The sequence below is a fragment of the Telmatherina bonti genome (assembly GCF_933228915.1).
Source record: "Telmatherina bonti genome assembly, chromosome: 6".
Taxonomy (NCBI): Eukaryota; Metazoa; Chordata; class Actinopteri; order Atheriniformes; family Telmatherinidae; genus Telmatherina; species Telmatherina bonti.
In genome coordinates this window covers 24,442,181-24,462,334 of record NC_136624.1, presented here as the reverse complement: position 1 = coordinate 24,462,334, position 20,154 = coordinate 24,442,181, and the positions used below count along the sequence as shown (strand labels likewise).

The 20,154-nt window shown below is 36.6% G+C and overlaps 1 protein-coding gene across 1 annotated transcript in view; it reads right to left on the bottom strand.

The window, feature by feature from the left end:
- Positions 1-872: 872 nt before the first annotated feature.
- The window catches only part of snta1 (syntrophin, alpha 1), a 31,866-nt gene continuing 12,584 nt past the window's right edge, over positions 873-20,154 (bottom strand). The window contains exons 3-8 of the mRNA XM_079241766.1: positions 6,591-6,786; positions 6,144-6,333; positions 4,592-4,722; positions 4,020-4,216; positions 2,784-2,968; positions 873-2,337 (exon numbers count right to left, since the gene is read on the bottom strand). Coding sequence (XP_079097892.1) covers positions 2,245-2,337; positions 2,784-2,968; positions 4,020-4,216; positions 4,592-4,722; positions 6,144-6,333; positions 6,591-6,786 — 992 coding nt within the window. The 3' untranslated portion in view covers positions 873-2,244. The remainder of the gene's footprint in view (positions 2,338-2,783; positions 2,969-4,019; positions 4,217-4,591; positions 4,723-6,143; positions 6,334-6,590; positions 6,787-20,154) is intronic.

Genomic DNA, 20,154 nt, shown 5'->3' with positions numbered 1-20,154 from the left:
AAGACCTAACAGCTGTATTTAGAACATTTAATTCTGTCACTTGTTATCATTTCAAGAAAATCTATTAATTTTTATACAACTATTATCTTGTCCAGCGTTGTATCATTGTTGTGTTTAACTAGTTATACATACAATAGAAGTACAACATTTTCTATTTTTAGCTCAACAGACATGTCTGTGAATGTAATGGTGCACATACTGGGACAGTAGAGAATCTTCCAATTTTCGATCAGCATAAATGTCTTTTCAAGGTAGGGTAGGTGATCCTAAAAAAATTGTTAGAGCAAAGTACACTTGAAAATATACAATTCAAAATCCAAACGCCTTTTTTCAGACATCCCACCCAAAGCCACGCCTCCAAACCCCAGAAACACAGCTTGTTCCTGAAGGGTTGAGGGGGAGGGGCAAATGGCAGCTCAGTTTTATAGACACATTATTATCCAATCGTTTAGAACAGGTCGGTTAAACTCATTGGATGTTTTTTTCTTCAGTCCCATTTGTTCCATTGGTGACTAAATTTTTCTTCTTTTTGTGTCTGATAATTTAATGAATTGGCTAAAAATTGGAGTGGAGGGGATGTTATACAACATAGTAAAAAACGCTCATGAATAACATCTCCTATCTTTAACAGTAAAATTTTGCGGTCATTTTCGGCCAGGAAATCTTTTTTTTTTTTTTTCCAACCATTTTTTATAGTGTGGTGGGTTGTGTGTTGCTTATTTCAGAATACTTACAAAGATTGAGGTGTTTAAATACCTCCAATTTCAGGACAGAAAGAGGCTTTTGTTTACTTTTCCATGACTGAGGCACAAAAGAAACGAAGAGAGGATTTAGAAATGAACAAACGAAAAAGGTTTACAACAATAAAAGTTTACAAATTTTATTGCATGTTTATATACAAACAACCCTGCAAGGCACACCTTTGTTTAAATAAGAATATACAATACATTTTATTCTTGAAGCAAACAACTTTTAGCTTTGAAATATATATTAATACAAGTCTGTGTCATGTTGGGGGAGAGGAAAAAAGGCCTCAAACTGCAAATGTTCAGAAAGAACAACCAGTAAAGAAGTAAATGATGACAAAATGTATGAAGTAAACAACATATCTCATTTGGAATTTGAGCTGACATAATTAAATGTTGGACAAATTGTGTATAAACTGCCTGAAGAAGGCTTTTTGTCATCTCAGCTGATGGTACTCTTGAAGGAAACTGTATTTCATCTTGCAATAAATAAAAAAATAAGAGAACCTTTGCCAGTGCAAGCATGAAAGCAAGCATGTACTTCACAAAGGATGTTATGTTATGAACCAAAACTACATTTATAATACTCGTTATTCAATGTGGTTTGTCTTTTCATTTTATATGTATTATGTAATTTATTGCTTACATATTAACACTATTAAAAAAATTACATTTTATAATATAACAAGCTGTTATTCCCTTTGTTATGTCTTACCTAAAGAGTAGGGTTAAAACACAAAAACCACATAAAATAAGTTGTTTAGCTGTACTGAAAACCTTGTATGCCATCTTGAAAATCCTGTTGCGTCTTGCATAGAATAGCTCTACACAAGGGCAACTAAACAGTCCACATAAACAGCATGTCACTCTAGTTGTACATTGTCTGCACGTATTGATCATGCAGCAATCAGTCGCGTCATCCTGTCACTCCACTAAAGCTGCTTTTTACATAAAATCTGTTTGTCCAACATCAATCAGGATACTTGTGAAATAAACTTTGTTTTGTCTGCTCACAACACAGAAAGCAGAGATTGAAAGATGAAAAGATTCTTATGACAAAGGCCTGCTGTGACTCAAAATAAAACTAAAAATGACTAAAAAAAAAAAAAAAAGGTCGGGGCTTCAAGCTTAGAAACATTAAGATACAGCCTGTCATAGTCACAGTTTGCCATCATCGTGTGTTATGACCGACTTAGACAGCTTTGACAGATGCCAGACCCCTAAAGTGGCTACTGACTTGCACCAAGTGTAAAAACAGATTTTTTTTTTTCACATCTACAAATTCAACAAATGTCCATCATCTTTGTAGCTCTCTTTACTTACACAAGTAAAACCTCAAGGGTACCTGACCATATAAGATGAGCTTTAGAGGCCTTAGGGAGGCTGGAAAGGAAGGGCTTGTCAGTATATTTTCCCGAGCCTCATTGTCAAGAGTCTTCAGAGGCTTTATGTTTAACTCAGTATTCCTATTGGGATGTTTTCTGATGAATGGCTTTTATCATGCCAGGAGGCCAAGACGCTTGACTTTAGCGGACAGGAAAGAGTGGATGATGAAGACTAGGGTCTTTGGACAGCAGTGGAGGTCAAGTTGCTGAGAAGAAAGACAGGAGCAAAAATCAGCCACTTTATATAGGAAAGGTATTTAGTGGGTAAGCATTAAAAAACAGCGTGTAATGCTCAACATTAGCATCATATTCTAGCAAGGATGTAGTGGCTGTCAATGGGAAAAAACTCCAATTACTTTTTATTTTGTATCAATATGTGACCAGACAGTGACTTTTGTAAAAGAATGAACTTTCAAACTCAGTGTATTTTCTTTAGTTTTGATCACATCCTGTAGTTTTTATCAGTCAAAGGAATTTTTCCAATTTTCCACAAAGATCACTCAGATTTAGGCTTTGATGAAAGTGTTTAGATAATAGCCTCATGTCCCAGTTTTACTCTAATGTTTGATTTGTTTTACATAACAGCATCATTTACGGTGGTAATGCTGTAACTACTCTATAAATTCAATTAAATGTTTACAATGGAGCTTACAATCTCTGCCTCAGGGCCTCCAAAGTCCAGGAACATCATACGAACGCCATCATCTGAGGACATTCGGAGGCGCTCGAAGGGCTGCTGGAGAACACTTTTCCTGACACCCATTTCTTCCGTGAATATTGTGAAACCGTCATCGATGTGGACTCCAAGGGTGCACTCTTTTCCATTCCAACTGCAGGCTGCAAAGACAGAAAAGACAGATTATTATGAAGGTTGTACAAGAGGAGGCAGCTGTCTTCTATAACAATGGTACTTTAATATGTTATAGGACAAAAAAAACTTATGTTAAAATAAATAATTAGAAGATGATAATGGATCTAAATTTTAATGTATGTAACCTTCAGAAATTTATATCAAAACAACCATTTTCTGTAGGTGTCTAAAAGTATGTGCACAACTTCTAACAACCAGCAGAGGGCAGTACAGCAATATTACTGCACTGCGCCGTTTCTGAAGTGATGCATGACAGATATGGTGGCAATATTTTGTGCATCAAGTAAGACAAGCTGTTCAGCACAGATCGTGAACTAGAAACCACATGGACAGCTTGAGACTGATGTTTTTTTTAAAACTCATTTCTTAAAGACTAAATCTACAAAGGAAATTTTGCAAAAGAGGACAGGCTTTTTATCATTGCGCTCAGAAAAACTTTTGATTTGGACTGTATTGAAAATATGCAGGCACCCTCTACTGCATCTCTCTTGGATCCTTATAAAAGACCCATCAATCATTACGAAAACCGATAGAAGTTTGATGTTTGGGCAGACAGAATTCCCTTTTACTCTCATTTGTTATTATTTATTGTCCCTTCATAACAGTTTTGATTTGAAAAGCTGTTTTTCATGGCTTTTTATTTCAGAAGTTAATGTAGAAAGGAAAAATGCTCTGTTTTTATAACCGTTTGTGTGTCAAAATGAACTGATATTATTGTCAATTTCTTCTTTAAATATATTTTTTATAATTAGTGAAGAAAGTTTAGATAGTTAAGTCACTATAAGACAGATCAGAAACCAACAGCTTCAAACGGGAACTTGTACAGACGTATTTTGCAACAATTCTTATTTCTTGAGCCCTGATTCTGCCATCCTCCAATGCCATCCACAAATTAACATTATTGAGGGAAACATATTTTAGAACAATCCCGTGGGATTTTAGACAGTTCATGGAAAATGAACTACACTTTCCGCCTGAGTGTGCTACAAGCATAAAGAGAGAAACAGATCTTTTTACCCGCTGTGACCTCCTTGATGAGCTCTGCAGCGTTGTGGCAGCCATCCACAAGCAGATGAGTCCAGGTGGACAGCTCTTTGGCGGAATCCACCCTGAACACATGAGTTTCCACGCCCTGTTTGGTGCCCAAACGAAGGCCAAACGACAGCTCAGAGTCAAATAGAGGAGAGCTTTTTCCAGGTCCAGAGTGGACCAATCTGGAGGAGGGGGAGAGAGGAAAAGATCACAAGACTGTGGCAGAGAGAGAGTGGAATTAAGAATTAGTGGTCAGAACTGTTGGAGGGATGGAAAGTGAGGTGTGGAGTGCACAGCAGAGTATAAAAGGGAGGGAAAAACATGACTCAGAGGTTCAACTAACACTAATGTTTTCCAAATAAATGGGATGTCATGACACAAAATGTCCAAAAACACAGTTATGGAAAGAGTGAACCATTGAAAGGCCTGAGCTCTACAGGGTGGAGTGGAGATTTTCTCAGCTCATGTGACAAAACTATATATTAAAAATGAAAAAAGGAAACAACTGTCATATGTCACGTGTTATATGTATGAGTGTAGAAATGAATGCAGGGAACCTGGTGGTGATGAGACGGTGACTCTTGGTGGGGTTGTATAGGCTCTCTTTGCTTTCAGGAAAGGAGGGATACAAGAGCAGGTCGTTCTCAGTCAACACTGCTAGTACAGGCTTCTCTGGACCCTGAGACAACTGCACATATAAAAAAAATCGTGTTACATTAAGATGAATCATTTAAACCTCGACAAAACTACTGGTCAGATTTATTATTTCCACATCAAACTAGCAAATTAACATTAATCCTATTAAAATGTTTTAAATAAGTAATTAAAAGTAGTGTGTAACTAAAATCCTTTTAATTTAGTCTTTCAGAGTGTGGATCCTAGAAAACAAACCTAGACATTTAAAATAAGCCCACTGGTTGGTTTGGATGAGTTTAATGTTTGTTAATTTAGCTGCTTACTGAATGCAAAAATCCTTTAAAACAGTACTGGATCACATGGAGAAAGACTCAACATGCCTTAGTAAACCTGAAACACCCAAATTTATTCAAATATACAATACTAAATTGTTAAATAAACTTCAGATGTAATGATGTGTAGGTGATTTGAACCAGTTTATTCTTTATATGATTCCACTTAGTTTTTTCATTGTTCTCCCCTGCTTTGACGGGAGCTGCTGTATTCCTCTCTGCCAGAATTTCTTACTTTTTGTTTGTTTGTTTCTAATTCTGGATTAATCGTTTTTGGCTCCAAATCCATCAAAAGTGCATCTGTGGACAAATCAAGGCACATTAGAAAACTGGGGTTAATTTACCCAGATAAGATTTGATACACATTAGGGTTAGATAATCCAGACAACTAAAAGTTTCTTTGTGGTATAATCCCAAAATGCATTTGTTTACATGGACAGTTGCACAAGGAGAAAATTAAAAAGGGTTTTTGTTGTTTGACCAATTCTCTTTCAGATGATCTATTTTTTATCCCTGGCCCTTAATTACCTGGTAGGTTGAAAACAAGTCGCTCCACTCTTTACAATACTTGTATGGTGGATCAAAATATGACAATGTTGATCAAAGGATCACCATACAGGAGGGTAAGCACTTTTTTTGTAATTCTTGATGGTTTTATGGATAACAGCATGATCTCCGTACACCACCACATAACTCACATCTTGAATGGAAAATACAATTAATCTTATTTCGTATTATAACAATCATCATAAATGATTAAATAGGAAGTACCAGTAGATATCGGCTAGAATCTGGAATTAAGACATTTTACGTCCCCAATCCAAGTTGGTGGGTAGTCAAGAATAATATAACATATTTACAAATAAACATTCAAATAAACATTAGATTTAAAATGCACTCAAGGCATTTAAATGTGGTTTTGTGTTTGTGTCTGTGTCGTGTAAATCTGTGTTGCTGTCTACACATTAAAACAAAAACTAATTGACTGTCCAAGAAACAGAAAAATGAGAAGCAGGCATGGAAACTTGTATTATTTACCGGGACAAATCAGAGCATCATCACCAGACCAAATATTCCAAACACAGACAAACACCGGGTCAATTTAGCTCTACTTCTCATGTACAGCAGCATCCTTCCATACCTGCTCTGTAATCCAGCCCAGATGTTTGACCTCCATGCCAGGCCTCATGCTCTTCATCTCTTCCTTTACTCGTGGTAACAGGTTGGCGGTGCCAGCCTGAATGGCGTTGTACCAGGACTGAGCCATGGCTGGGTCTTTAGCTCGCAGGAACACAGAGTTCTTTCTGTTGGATGAAATCACCTCAAAATACCTGGCAAATGAGATGATAGGAGGAGAGACATGAAGGAGTTGGAAAAACAGAAGTCAAATGGCAAAGATTAAAGCTCAGGGTAGAGACGGAGTTTTAAATATTAACAAAGAGCATATGTGAGTACAAAATAAAAACAAGTCCCTTTTACAATAAACTTTAAAGGCATATGATTACTTTCAGGGCTGTTTTTTTTCCCTCACAAATGCATCAGTTGGATAAAAAGTGACATTTAACAGAAAGTATTTGACTTGTAGTACCTATTTTCTGTGTCTGGGGGGCACTGTTTCCGTGAAACTTGGCACATCTTCAGTGGGATGCTGCGAGGCTCTTTCACCTCAGCAGGGGAGAGTTCAGGGCCCCTTTGAGGTGTAGAAGGGGGAGAATCCCACGGGAGGGCTGCTCCAGAGGACCCAGAGCTTTTAAAGAAGGCAGACATCTCCTTAATGTACTTCACTGCGGGAGAGAAAAAGCGAGAAGGGGGGAGAATTAGATGATAAAGTAAGATGAGGCACGAGATGACGCATCGTTATTTAGAGAAAACAGAAGTTAGAAAACAAATCAAAAACTGTAGCTGTCAAACTGTCAAAAGGTTGTTTCTCAGCTCATATACAGAGCCCATCCAGCTCTTTTGTACAGAAAGCGGTCCTAACATGATAAATGTAATAATGGCTTATTGGCTATTTTATTGTCCTAATGTGGCTATTCTGGGAGGAGTGGGTATAATTTCAGCAGCAGCTGGGGGCAGAAAGGGGATGTAATTCTTTCCAGCTGTGCACTAACACATTGACATGGGTGACCAAGCACAGCTGGAGTAGTTTTCGAATTCATAAACCAAATTTAAAGATTTTCATTCATCTATTAGTCATTCCCACTGATACTGTAAAGAGTCTTAAACAAAAAAAAAAAAAGAAAAGAAGGATTTATTATTCAGTTTACCATTTTAAAAAGAAGCATTAATAAATAACAATGAATACAGGAAAAGACAAGGTGGCAAAAAAGTGTTTCATAGCTTTAACTTTTACACACATCTGGCAGTTTTGCTTCCATCTCCTTTTTTTGTCTCTTCCACATTCTAAGAATAGTCTGCAGTCTAAATTTAATCCTTCTAATGAAAATGTGTGTAAAGGTCACTTTAACACTTATGGCCAATTTAGAGTCATTATCTAACAAGCATTGCACAGGACTACAGAAAAAAACAGAAAAAATTAGGAGAAAACCATAAGAGGCAAAAAGGAAAAAAATATAAAAAGTCCAACCAGAGGAGCAAAACCTTCCGGCTGGGGTCCAACAAATGCTGAACATGGAAGGTTTATGTTTGTTTACTTTTTTTCTAGCTTGTGTTCCACAGTTTTACAATCAGTTGCCCTTTGAAAACGGCAAACGTGAATTATTGATAGAATCTGATAGCCTGACAAGCCAAACTCTCTCACTGTACCAGCATAGGGTCTGGGGAGTCACTCGCATCAACAGATTTCTAGGGCGGGACAACAAGTGTGGAGTAAACCAATCAGAAAAATGACGGACGTGACGGCAGTAAAGCAGCAGCCTACAATGTCCGGAAGTGTTCAGTAGAGCGAACGCAACAGAAGAAAATTAACATGGTGTGCAGTACTAGCCTGGCACGCCAGACTGGAGTGCTCTATATGCTCAATACAGAGCAACTCTACGCTGGTAAAGCGAGAGAGTCTGGCTTCCCTTTGATTAGTGGTACTTTTGCTGTCTTGCTGATGTGAGAAATCATGCAATTCTAAAAATGAGAGCTAAATAAGAGCTCAAAACCTGTTGAACATTTGTACAATAATCGCCAGCAACTATATATATATATATATATATATATATATATATACATATATACATATATATATACATATATATATATATATATATATATATATATATATATATATATATATATATATATATATATATACATACATATATATATATACATATACATATATATATATATATATATATATATATATATATATACATATATATATATATATATATATATATATATATATATATATATATATATATATATATATATATATATATATATATATATATATATATATATATATATATATATATATATATATATATATATATATATATATATATATATATATATATATATAGTGCATATGTATTGCATACTTGATATTGGCAAGCATTACATTAAGTATCAAGCTGTTTTTAGAGGCTATTTTGTGCAAATATCTTTAAATGATGTTTTATCGCACAACCATGTACATACACCTACACAGAACCACACATGGCAATACATGGCCTCAGCTCCAGTTCAGTAGGCTGTGGTATGGGTTTAGCAAAAGTAGCCTCTGCTGGAGTAAAAATAGCCCAAAGGACATGGTAAGGCAGGAGGCTGAAGGCATAGCTCTGGTTTCACTGTGGAAGTGTGAAGCACTCTTCTAGCACAGTAGACACAGCAAGTAAGCAGAAGGCTAGGAGAAGAGTCATCGCGCTGGACAACAGGAGTAAGAGGGGGCTTCCTCCATTCCAAAAATAGACACCCTGAGAAGCCAACCAGCCAGCCATACAGTTATGTTGTTGAAGTACCAAGGAGTGACTCACCCTGTATCTCCTTATGTCTCATTTCCAACAAGTTGTTCACTTGTAATTTATCTCAATTATTCTCCTTCTTAATCAGACAAGACAGCAGTGTGGTGGTTACTCTGGTGCCTCCTTGAATGATCTCAGAATACTCTTGACTGTCTCCCATGGTCCAGAAATATGTATGTTAGGTAAACGGATCAATACTGTTTGATGTTGAAAAAAAAGGTGTCTAGTCTTGCAAGAAACATTTCTGCAAATATGACATTGACCTGTGTGACCTTTAGTGCTTGCAATATACCAAATAGTATCACAAATCAGCAAAGTGATAAATTGTTTACTTTTTTATATTTTACAAAGGTAAAATAGACAAAAGTATTCCTTTCAGAGATGTACTAGGTCGTCTTGTACAATCATCATCAGTGAACTATTTTCAGTCTAAAGCGAAGACTTTAAAAAGTGGGCATATAGAAAAAGATCTAAAGCTATGTATAATGTGGAGGGTCTTCTGTTCTTTATTGAGTACCATCACTGGGTATACTCTCTTTGATTTGATTGAAAAAGTCTCATTAATTTTTCAGTGCAGACATGTCTATAGTGCCAAATACAGTGTGGCCTTTTAACATTTATATAACATAGATAGTGCTGATACAAAATTGAGAAAAAAACATGTTTCCATTACAATATTTTTTTTAAAAAAATGTGATTAACGTTCTGTTCAAGATTTTTTTCCACTTTATAACTTTTAGCTTAATGGACATTATGCTGCTGTGCAGCTTGATCATGAATGTTATAGCTTAAGAGTAAACTATTTTCTTTTTCTCATGCAAGGTTTTTACAGATCAGAAACATTCTTTTTCTACAGCTCTTGAGTATTGAGCTAAAGTTAGATTGTAATCACATGAGTTGAGATAAATCGTGAGAGAATTTCAGAATGTCATTCAACAAACACTCACATTTGTGTCTTAATGTTTGTAAATCATTGGTTAAAAATGGCTTGCATGGAAATGAAGAATTTCAAGCAAAGCATTCCTGTTTGAATTACAACACTCTATACAACCCATGTCATGTTTTGTAAACATCTGTGAATTTTCCACCATATGAATCTCAGTTCAGTCATTATATAATCAAAGCGTCAAAAATAATCTATGTATCTTACGATATTGCTCCTGTTTATTCCCCTCATTTTTACAAAGAGAAAAATAGGTTAACACACCAAAAAGTGCATCTGTAGACAAATCAAGGCACAAGTTTGAACTGAGAACATTCACAAGAAGCGAGCAACTAAAATGTCCAGGCTTTGAAGTAGCTGTCAACTTGCATATGTAATGCTTCATGCAAATGAGCTTCTGTCCATTTGTTCCTGTGCCAATACACTGATGTTTGTACTGCAGGAAAGCCAACTGTTTTCTTGTTCCTCACTGAGCCCATTCAAAATTTATGTGGTCAATCTTAATAAGTCAAGCAATGGCACAAAGAGACACTGGGAAATTGGATTGCTTACTTCATTGTCTCAAGTGGGATCTATCATTGAAGGGATCTGGCAATCTTTAATTACAGCACAGAGAAAAAGTTTCAGATCTTTTTCAAGTTTTCAAGATAAAAACAACTCTAATTTTGGAGAGGTTTGTAACGTAGGTGGGAAATATTACTGACATTACTTTAGATTTAGTGACATTGTAACCGAATACTCAGCAATCCCTGAGATCATTCTACAAACTGAGCCAAATCTACCTGCACCTAACTGGATTAACTGGAAGTAAAGAGGAACACAGACACACTTGTAATTAGAAATGCCAGTCTGTATATGACCTTGCAGCTGATGTAGTATGTTAGAGTGAATAACACAAAACTGTAGATCAACAAAACGGGATTATGTCCCAGCACAGATCAGGACAAAGTGAAGAACATCCTAATGTCCACACTATTCCCTATATAATACTCTATTTAGTGATCGCGCCATTGTCTAGGGGTGTCCGAATGTCCAGAGAGAAAAAAAAAATTACCCACAATGCATCTTGAACATTAGTGAGCATCAATGGTCACTAAAGGGGGTCAATATAGACTACAATGCATTGCGGGCAGGCACACAAAGTGGTGCAAGTGACATGGACATCAAAGCAGATTGAAAGAAAAACACTTTGATCGTTCATTGTATGTCCTTATTTATTGAATAGATACCCAACGAAGAAAGAATAAAATACAATATAAGAAAAGACAATATTTTCACATGAATTTGGATTGGATTAGGAGCCACAAGTTGGTTGGCGTGATGACAGTCGGTAGTCATGTGATATGTGACGAGGAGAAAAAAGCCAGCTTTGTGTCCATACTGCCAACATATGGGTATGCAGTGAGCTATATAGTTTAGCTCTATGTAAGGTTAGGGACTTGCATGGACATTGGGACACAGCCTTAGAGTCTAAAATTTATGGAATCACTGTTATTCCAAACTGGAAAAAAAGCTTGAAACCACCAAACAATTTCCAGGATGTCACTGTACAAGTAATTAAGGACAGATAACCAATTATCACTATGAATGTAGTGATAATTGGTTATTTGTACTGATTATTTGATAGAAATGGAAGAACCTGACAACAAGCCAACTAAAAACACTGCACTTATAATGTCTTTATGGCAGAATGGTTAGTCAGAGAGCACAATTTAAAAAAAAAAAAAAAACAAGATAACATCTTAGGACTTTGCCAAAAGTTGCTGTAATGGCTCTTAGAACATAAGGGACAAAATCCTCAGATTTAGCTCTATGGCTACAATTCCAAAAAGTGTGTGGAGGAGGTCCTGTAGTGAGCATCACTTTATTCATTCAATCTTTACAGTCAAACTTGATGATCAGAAAAACATCAGAAAAACCCTGCCATGAGAACACAGAAGTGGCTTTTCTACCACAAACCCACATGGCATCTCTGATAAGAAAAGACCTGAAACTTAAACAGTTCTGCAAATTTGTCTGTCTGTGTCATTGTTTGAGCAACATCATACGTTGGCTGGATATGTATAGGATGGCCACTTAGGTAATGGTCATCTGATGAAGATGTCTCACTCATGCAACAAATGCTATACTTTGAACAGTAAAAGTTTGAAGGGGGAAAGCGCCAACATCACTGGAGCAGCACATAAACAGAATACCATTCACAATTTTCATTTTTCCTTTCAGACTGAGTTTGTCTTTCTTTCTGCACAAAACAGAACAAACAGGAGGAAGACGCCGATTAACAGGTATATGGAGATGTTTACTTGTGTAAGAGGCTTAGCAATTATCCATAAAAGGTGGTTAAACTTGGTGCTTTATAGTTTCAGAATGTCAGGCATTAGTCATGACCCCACTTATCAGAACTGAAAAACGTAGAAAGAACCTTCAGAGAAGTAAGACAAAAGAAATAAGACCAAAAGAATAAAAAAGGGGGTGTAAAAGAGTGAGACAGGCAATACACTCAGCCAGAAATCTTGCCATGAATACCACTGGTGGCACATTCAATACAGAGCTGAAATTAGCTGAGATGGCAGTTATTACTTTAGCTTATCTGGTACCTGGAGAAACTACTTCTGTGTGTGTGAGAGACTTCCTCAGCCTCTTCTGCAGGATCTGCCATTACACTTTTCTCACAGAAATCTTCACTATTACGCTGAACCTTAGACATCCTGACCACTGATTCACAGCCAATTCGGTTTTGACATAATTCACTGGAAAGTGTTTTGAAGTGTTGCTGGTTTGTTTCATGAGCTGTACGAACTGGTAAAGTTATATGTTTAACAGTACCAAGCTAATGCTTACTATTTGTTTGATAATCTAACATACCAATAACCACACCAATAACAGCAAGAGAACATTTAACAAATTGAATTCATGATATTGACTTTCTTTTGCCAATTTTTCAAGAAACGTGACAAACCTCAGCCATAGATGCCCAAACCTGCAACAAAATGCAGAACTGCAGCCATCTCAGTGCTAGAATCTACTGTAGCATCTAACCATGTTCACACACTTATATTCCATCAATACATTGCATCCAATCCTGTAGATGCATTATTCTGCATGTACACATTAGAAAATCTTTATCCTCAAATTATCAGGTATCTAGTCAGGGCACCAGCAGCTGAATGGAACAACAACTCGTCCGTCTTGCCCCAGTGGTTGCCGTGGGAGTAGTTGGAATGTCCCTGGCCAGCCACTGACCTCAGAAACATGCTGATAGCTCTGTAAACTGTCAGGCAAAGAATGCCCCAGTGTAATGCTCTGAAAAAGATATCTTGGGCCAAAACAATACCAAAAATAGTCATTCAAAACATGAGGTGCACTTGCTATTTTCAGGGATACGCTGACCTCAATTAAATCTAATAAATAAATAAATCTTACAAATACACTCTATAAGTCTGACAAACTGATTTAATATTTACTTTACGCCTGGAAAGTAACTCAGCATGCAAATAATCCTGAAAATATTAAGGCCACTGCTGACTGGAGTCAACTGAATCAACTGTGGGACCTCTGCACATCATAAGATATGGTTCACCTGCCTGAAACTGAAACATCATTCATTCATTATTCTAAACGCTTAATCCAATGAAGGCTCCCGGGGAAGCTGGAGTCTATCCCAGCAGTCTTCGGGCAAAAGGCAGGGTACACCCTGGACAGCTCGCGAGTCCATCGCAGGGCCACACAGAAACAAATAACCACTCACACTCACTCCTATGGGCAATTTAGAGTAACCAATCAACCTAAACCCGTCTGCACGGTGGAACAGTGGTTAGCACTGTGGCCTCACAGCAAGAAGGTCACTGGTTCAATCCTTGGCTGGGGAGGGGTTTGGTCAGTGGCCTTTCTGTGTGGAGTTTGCATGTTCTCCCAGTGTATGTGTGGGTTCTCTCCCACTTCCTCACACCATCCAAAGACATGCATGTTAGGTTAATTGGTTACTCTAAACCGCCCATAGGAGTGAGTGGTTGTTTGTCTGTGTGGCCCTGCGATGGACAGGAGAGCTGTCCAGGGTGTACCCTGCCTGTCGCCAAAGCCAGCTTCCCCACAACCCTGAATTGGATTAAGCGGTGAATGAATGTACAACCAACCTAACATGCATGTCTAACAAGTATGTAACACTTGCTTGACCACAGCAGTGGACAAGATGTAGGGCACCTACCAATAACCCAGTTATTGGGTTGAGCTCATGTCAACCCAATAACTGGGCTGACATGAGCTCTTGCAAGGCAATTTGATGACAGAAATATGGTACAACTTACATACAGCTTAAAAATACATGTCCAAGGACATGTATGTTAGGTTTGGATGGTGGGAGGAAGTCAGAGTACCTGGAGAGAGCCCACATATACACAGGGAGAACATGAAAACTCCACACAGAAAGGCCACTCTCCAAGCCTTGCCTCAGCTGAGGATCAAACCTTCTTGCTGTGAGGCCACAGTTAGCTAACACATAGCTAACCACTATGTCACCAGACAGCCCCTCAGTCTAGCATCCATGGGAAAAACAAGGCATTTGCATTCCATCTCCTTCGCTTGAACTTTTGTTCTTTTACGACTTATGAAATCTTTTCAAAATAGGACTTTGTTACCACTCAGAAACCGCCTCTGTCTTTTTCTTTCACTTGGCTTTTGTCACCTTGGCCAGGCAATACTGGGTTGTTATGGATCTAAAGCAATTATCACATAATTTGCAAAATACAAATCTTTTATCTACGACAAAACAAGATCATACAAGTTATTTTTGAGCAAGTACATATGAGCAAAGAGGAAAGAGAACGTAATTATGGAATTTTTCAAAAGCTGTAAACTCAACCATTTCTATCTTACAAATTTTCAGCTTCATATAACCCCAAAGTTTCAGTTATTAATATTTTCATCTCTTTGAAAGCAGCACCAGTCAGTCATTGAAGATTTAATCTGTTCTGTATTATTTAGAGTATAGCATCATTCCTATAGTCGATCTCATTAAAATCAGGGATAAACGCCAACATTAGGCGGGTGTATAGTGTGAGAGAAGCTAAGAGACCAGTGAATCAGACTTTTAAACTAATGCACATAGAGCTAAAGCGCAGATCAGATTACTTTGCATAGTGTGTCATGAGAGTTAATTACCCCAATTCAAGAGTGAAAATGAAAGGAACTTGAGCAGGATCTGACAGAGGACAAGAAAAAAAGTGAAAGAAGGGTTTACTTTCAAACGCTTTCTCTTTACTTTCCAACTTTTTCTATTGCTTGCCACAAGAAATGACAAGAAACCCAATTCTCCATTTTTAGGTTTGTTTATATTTTCCTCAGCATGTTAAAGGTGGTGACTGACTGTGCAACTTATTGGCTTGTTTACCTCTCATTTTTATTTGTATTGAAGAAAATGAAGCAATGATTCAGGAGCAATACTCTCTAAAAGAAAACTTTTTAAAGGTTACTGCAAGAAAACTCTGAATAAAAAGTAACTTTGAGACAAAAGTTTAATGGTGCTACAGTAAGTCAAGTTTAGCACTGAAATAATGCTAAATCAGCAATCTCAAAGAACGCTGAAAAAGCTTTTCCTTTTTTTCAATATTTGTTTATGCTTTAAGCTATTTATTTATTCTGAATAATATGAACATAAACACAGATATCCTATTCCTCTATCCCAAACAGTTATGTGCTGCACAATACTGTGAGACAGTCTAAACAACCAATCAGGTGAAAGAGTGGCAGGAATAAGCGGGTCATCACATTATCAGGGGCCCAGAATCAGGGCAGAGGGGTGCAGTAAGGGGCTTGTTAGGAAAACTTGCCGCCAAAGAGAGGTGAAAGAGTCTGAGGAAAATTTGCGATTTAATAAAGCTTTGTTATTTTGAGGGTTAATCCACTCCTTGCTGAGTGTAAGCACAATGTTCTTATGGGCCAGCAGTCCTGAAGGAAAAAAGAACCAAGCTCTATCTGGATGAGGTTGATCTTTTGCAGCATGGCTAGACAGAGTGGCCCAACAGCTACAGCCCAACCCCAGACTACTTAACAGGATTGATGTGGAAAGATTGCTCTCTGATTACATCCACTGACATTTTGATTGAAATACACACCTAACACTGACTTACTTGCATCAATAATCCTTACTCTTTCCATGCAAAGGTTCGGAGAGAACAATGCAGAGTGCAAACAAGGTTGATTTTTTTAAATACTTAAAGTACTAAACCGTCACAATAAAAGGGGTGAACAGTGTATGCACCTTATTGTTTCCACAAAAAAATCCTCATCTAAAATCAAGAACAAAAAGACTTTACCGGTTCAGGATAATGTTGTCAGGGTAAGGACATAATACTATATATTATCATGGTCCTATATACTGTACAAATTATATTATCAAATTATTATATCTTTAATAGAGCAAGTCTGCCCTACAATATTAGTACAAATGAAATGTTTAGATATGTTTTAATGTGTTTCATGAATGTTTGATAGCTATAAATATGTCAAAGTGGCCAGCTATTCTTTTAAGTGACTGTAATACCAAATATTTTCTTACTCTACTTTTACTGATCCAAAATGAACAGGAGTAAAAGTTAGTTCTATCTGCACCAAAATTGAAATGAATACTGTACAATACTGCTCCCAGTTAACAACCTGGTGCACTACAAATACTCCAGAGACTCCTATAATAAAGATAATTATACTTCTGAGATTACAAGAAAGCCCTTTATCGTTGTCCTGTTATTTAAGTCTGTTGCAGAGCAGAAGAGAGGAAAGCAAGGAGAACACTGGGAACAACTACACAGTCAGATAGTAAGATATTGGGGGTGGGGGGTGCAGATAACGGATTCACACAGACCACAGGAACAAGACATATTTTAAAAGTAATAATTATCCTGTCACAAAGGTAGGTGCCAGAAATTTTAATTATGTTAAAAAGTACATGTTACATGTTACAAAACTGTTCAAGTAGACAGTTATGCATGAAGCTCTATTGACACTGGCTGTCCGCTGCAGAATTCATGCTGAGGAGAAACAAAGGATCCCACATCAGCTTCACAATGTGTGTATTAATTGGACACAGGCTCATTCTCAATACATGTACACAGTCCAAGCTGTAATATTTTCACATAGGCACATTTTAGCACGCTAACAAATTTGACAGACAGGTTACATTAAGAAACAGGAATGAAAAAGAAATGGGTGTTTCTAATACACATGTTTGAATTGCTCATTTACTTGTTCACAAAAATATGCCATTAGCAATAGAAAGCCACCACTGCCTCATGTTCAGTACCTCATGTCTCTAAAATTTCCTATTATGCTATAAAAGAACTTCAAGCTGCAGCTGTTGCCTTCTATCAGGTTAAGAGATTAGCTGTAAAACAAAAACATTAACTCTGACTGGACTAATGCAGCTAAACAAAACTACCTTCTAAGAACTTCCGACTGTAAACAAGACAACAAGAGTCATGTAAGCGCTGCTGCAGAACCAGAACCAGAACATATAAAGAAAAGACTTTGGTAAAATAATGAATATTGCAGACAGTCTTCGCCAGCATGAGTATGTCCCTGTAGGAAGCTTTAAACCATATATAGATATATATATATATATATATATATATATATATATATATATATATATATATATATATATATATATATATATATATATATATATATATATATATATATATATATATATATATATATATATATATATATATGCATACATCCATACATACATATATCTCACAAATATCTATATATATCTCCCTGGGCTATGATCACACATGTCCTTGAAGATCATGATTTGTAGATAAGAAGTATGAATTTTTGCCCTCAGAGCAAAATACAACTCAAACTCCTTGTCTGCACTCTTAACCTTTCTGAATAACTACTTCATCCTTCAATTGATGATACACAAAACACTGGTCTAATATATTACAATTGTGTGATCTGTTACTGCCATGGTCAAAGCTAAAGTGAATATAACATGTAAACCACTGATGCTGTTGAAGGTCAGCATACAACTTGCATGCAGTTTGCAATATAAATGCTCTCACCAACCGATCAAGGTCCCACTTTTGCACTGAGAGGATTGCAAATCCCTCATTTCTTTTTCAACTCCTAACAAACTCCAGAAGCAATAAGAATACCTGCTCCCTTCAATGAAAAAAAGTCACAAATCTATGTATGAGTGTAATTATTCATATAACATGCAAAAAGCAGACCCTGTCATACAGTATGCTATACAAAATCTCCCTCTATTGTTGTGGAATCCTCCATTGCAGATAGTATAAGTATTGAAAGTAATTATCTTAATTGCATGTGAGTCAAAGAAAGAAATGCAGACAACTTAGGCCAGAGTTGAGCTCTCCTTGAAGCTGATGAAGCAACTTTTAGTTAATACAATGTAATCTCTCCTGATCTAATGTCACCCATCAAACTTTTCTTGCATTGGATGTTCACATTCCGACAGTTCAAAGGTAAGTGTTATCATATTTAGGTCTGGAGGAATGACGCTAGTCAATATCTGATCGATATCTGTGTCAACTGAGCTTCATCTTCATAGATGAAATGTAATAAATCTCACATTCAAAACATATCTGCATGAAAAGTCTATTTTAAACAACAAGGAACGCATGACTCAGCCGAGGCTGTCACAAATAATTACCTCTTAATCTTTGGCATGTGTAATAGTGTTTGCTCAGTGTGCCTAAAAATGGGAAACTGGTTGCTCCTGGTAACGGCAAGCAAGTGTTGTTTTATTTTTCCTTCTCCTCCTAGCTAGTGCTAATTGTACAGTTAAGTTAGAAAACCTGCGTCATTTTACAAGCGAACAACAGAATTGAACCTTTTAAAATCTGCTGCTGCTGCATCCAAATTAATTTCACGTGAGATGTGTAGCTTATCGCTGATATATGGGACATTATGTTAGCAGCACCACTGCCAGTGTAGCTGCATCTAGTTTTGAAAGGGTTTTCTGTATTTTACTAAGTGAATATAAATGTGAAAACAGGAAAAATGGATTAAACTTTGATAAGCTGTTGTGTTGCATAAAGTACAGCAGGACTGTGCTGAAGGTTCCAGTCTAAACCAGAATTCAGATCTTTTAAGAACATGGCTGTGTAAAATTAAATATATACGTTATTGTCTTTAAAGAGAATTAAAATATATAAATATTTTAGGTATATGGAACAAAAATGTTCTCTAGTCAACTTATTGAAACAAATTATTAACTGCATTTATTTATTTATATACATTGTAGTTTTCTCTGTTTTAGACACACAAATTAAATTGAAGAAAAAACTTTTTCATTTATTCTTATCTATCCATTTTCTTAACTGCTTAGTCCAATTCAGGATCATGGGACGCTGGAGCCTATCCCAGAAATCAGTGGATGAGAAGAAGGGTACAGGTCACCAGTCCATCACAGGTCAACACAGAGAGACAAACTACCACTCACTTCTAGGGACAATTTGGAGTAACTAATTAACCTAGCATGCATGTCTTTGGACAGTATTTTTACGATAATGAAGCAATGTTGTTTTACGTATTACAAAGCTTTATCATTACTGGTGAAATAATCTATTTTTTATGCCATTGTTTAAGTCAGACTATAGGACAGCAGCTAGAAATGCAATAGAGTTTACTGAAGTATATAAATATGTAACTGTAACCAGCTTTTGTACACTTACCACTTTATTGTATTTCAGATCCAAACCCTTCAAAGGAAAGGGAAAAAGCTTATGTAACTAATCAATTAATCAATTGATTATAGTGCTCTGTTCACTGATTGTAACAATAATCAACAGCTGCAGCCCAAATACTCACATTCATATTGTTTACATTTGTGAGAATACAGTGAAATACTTACTAATCACCAAAAGGAAATGATGAATTATACATATTTTTATTTTAATTTTTAGCTTTTCATTTGAAAAACATCTATTGTTGACATTAAAACTGTTGCATTATTCTTCGAACCAGCATTCAAAATTAGCCTTACTTTCTCTGAACACACTGAACTTTGCTCAAAGTAAATCAATAGTTTGTGCTCATACACTGGCCAGCAGCCCACTAGGGATGACAGAAACCAGGACACTTGATACATCTGATAACACATTCCCTCTCTAAAAAATGTTTAGACAAGAGAAAGAATGTGGCGATTGAGCTTCCATAACTAAGTCTGCTTTATCCCTGTGTGTATGTGCACTGAGTCTGAAATACCTTAATGGAAAGGACAGAGCAGAGCAAACCAGAAGAGTCCACAAAATCCTTTAACAGGGGAA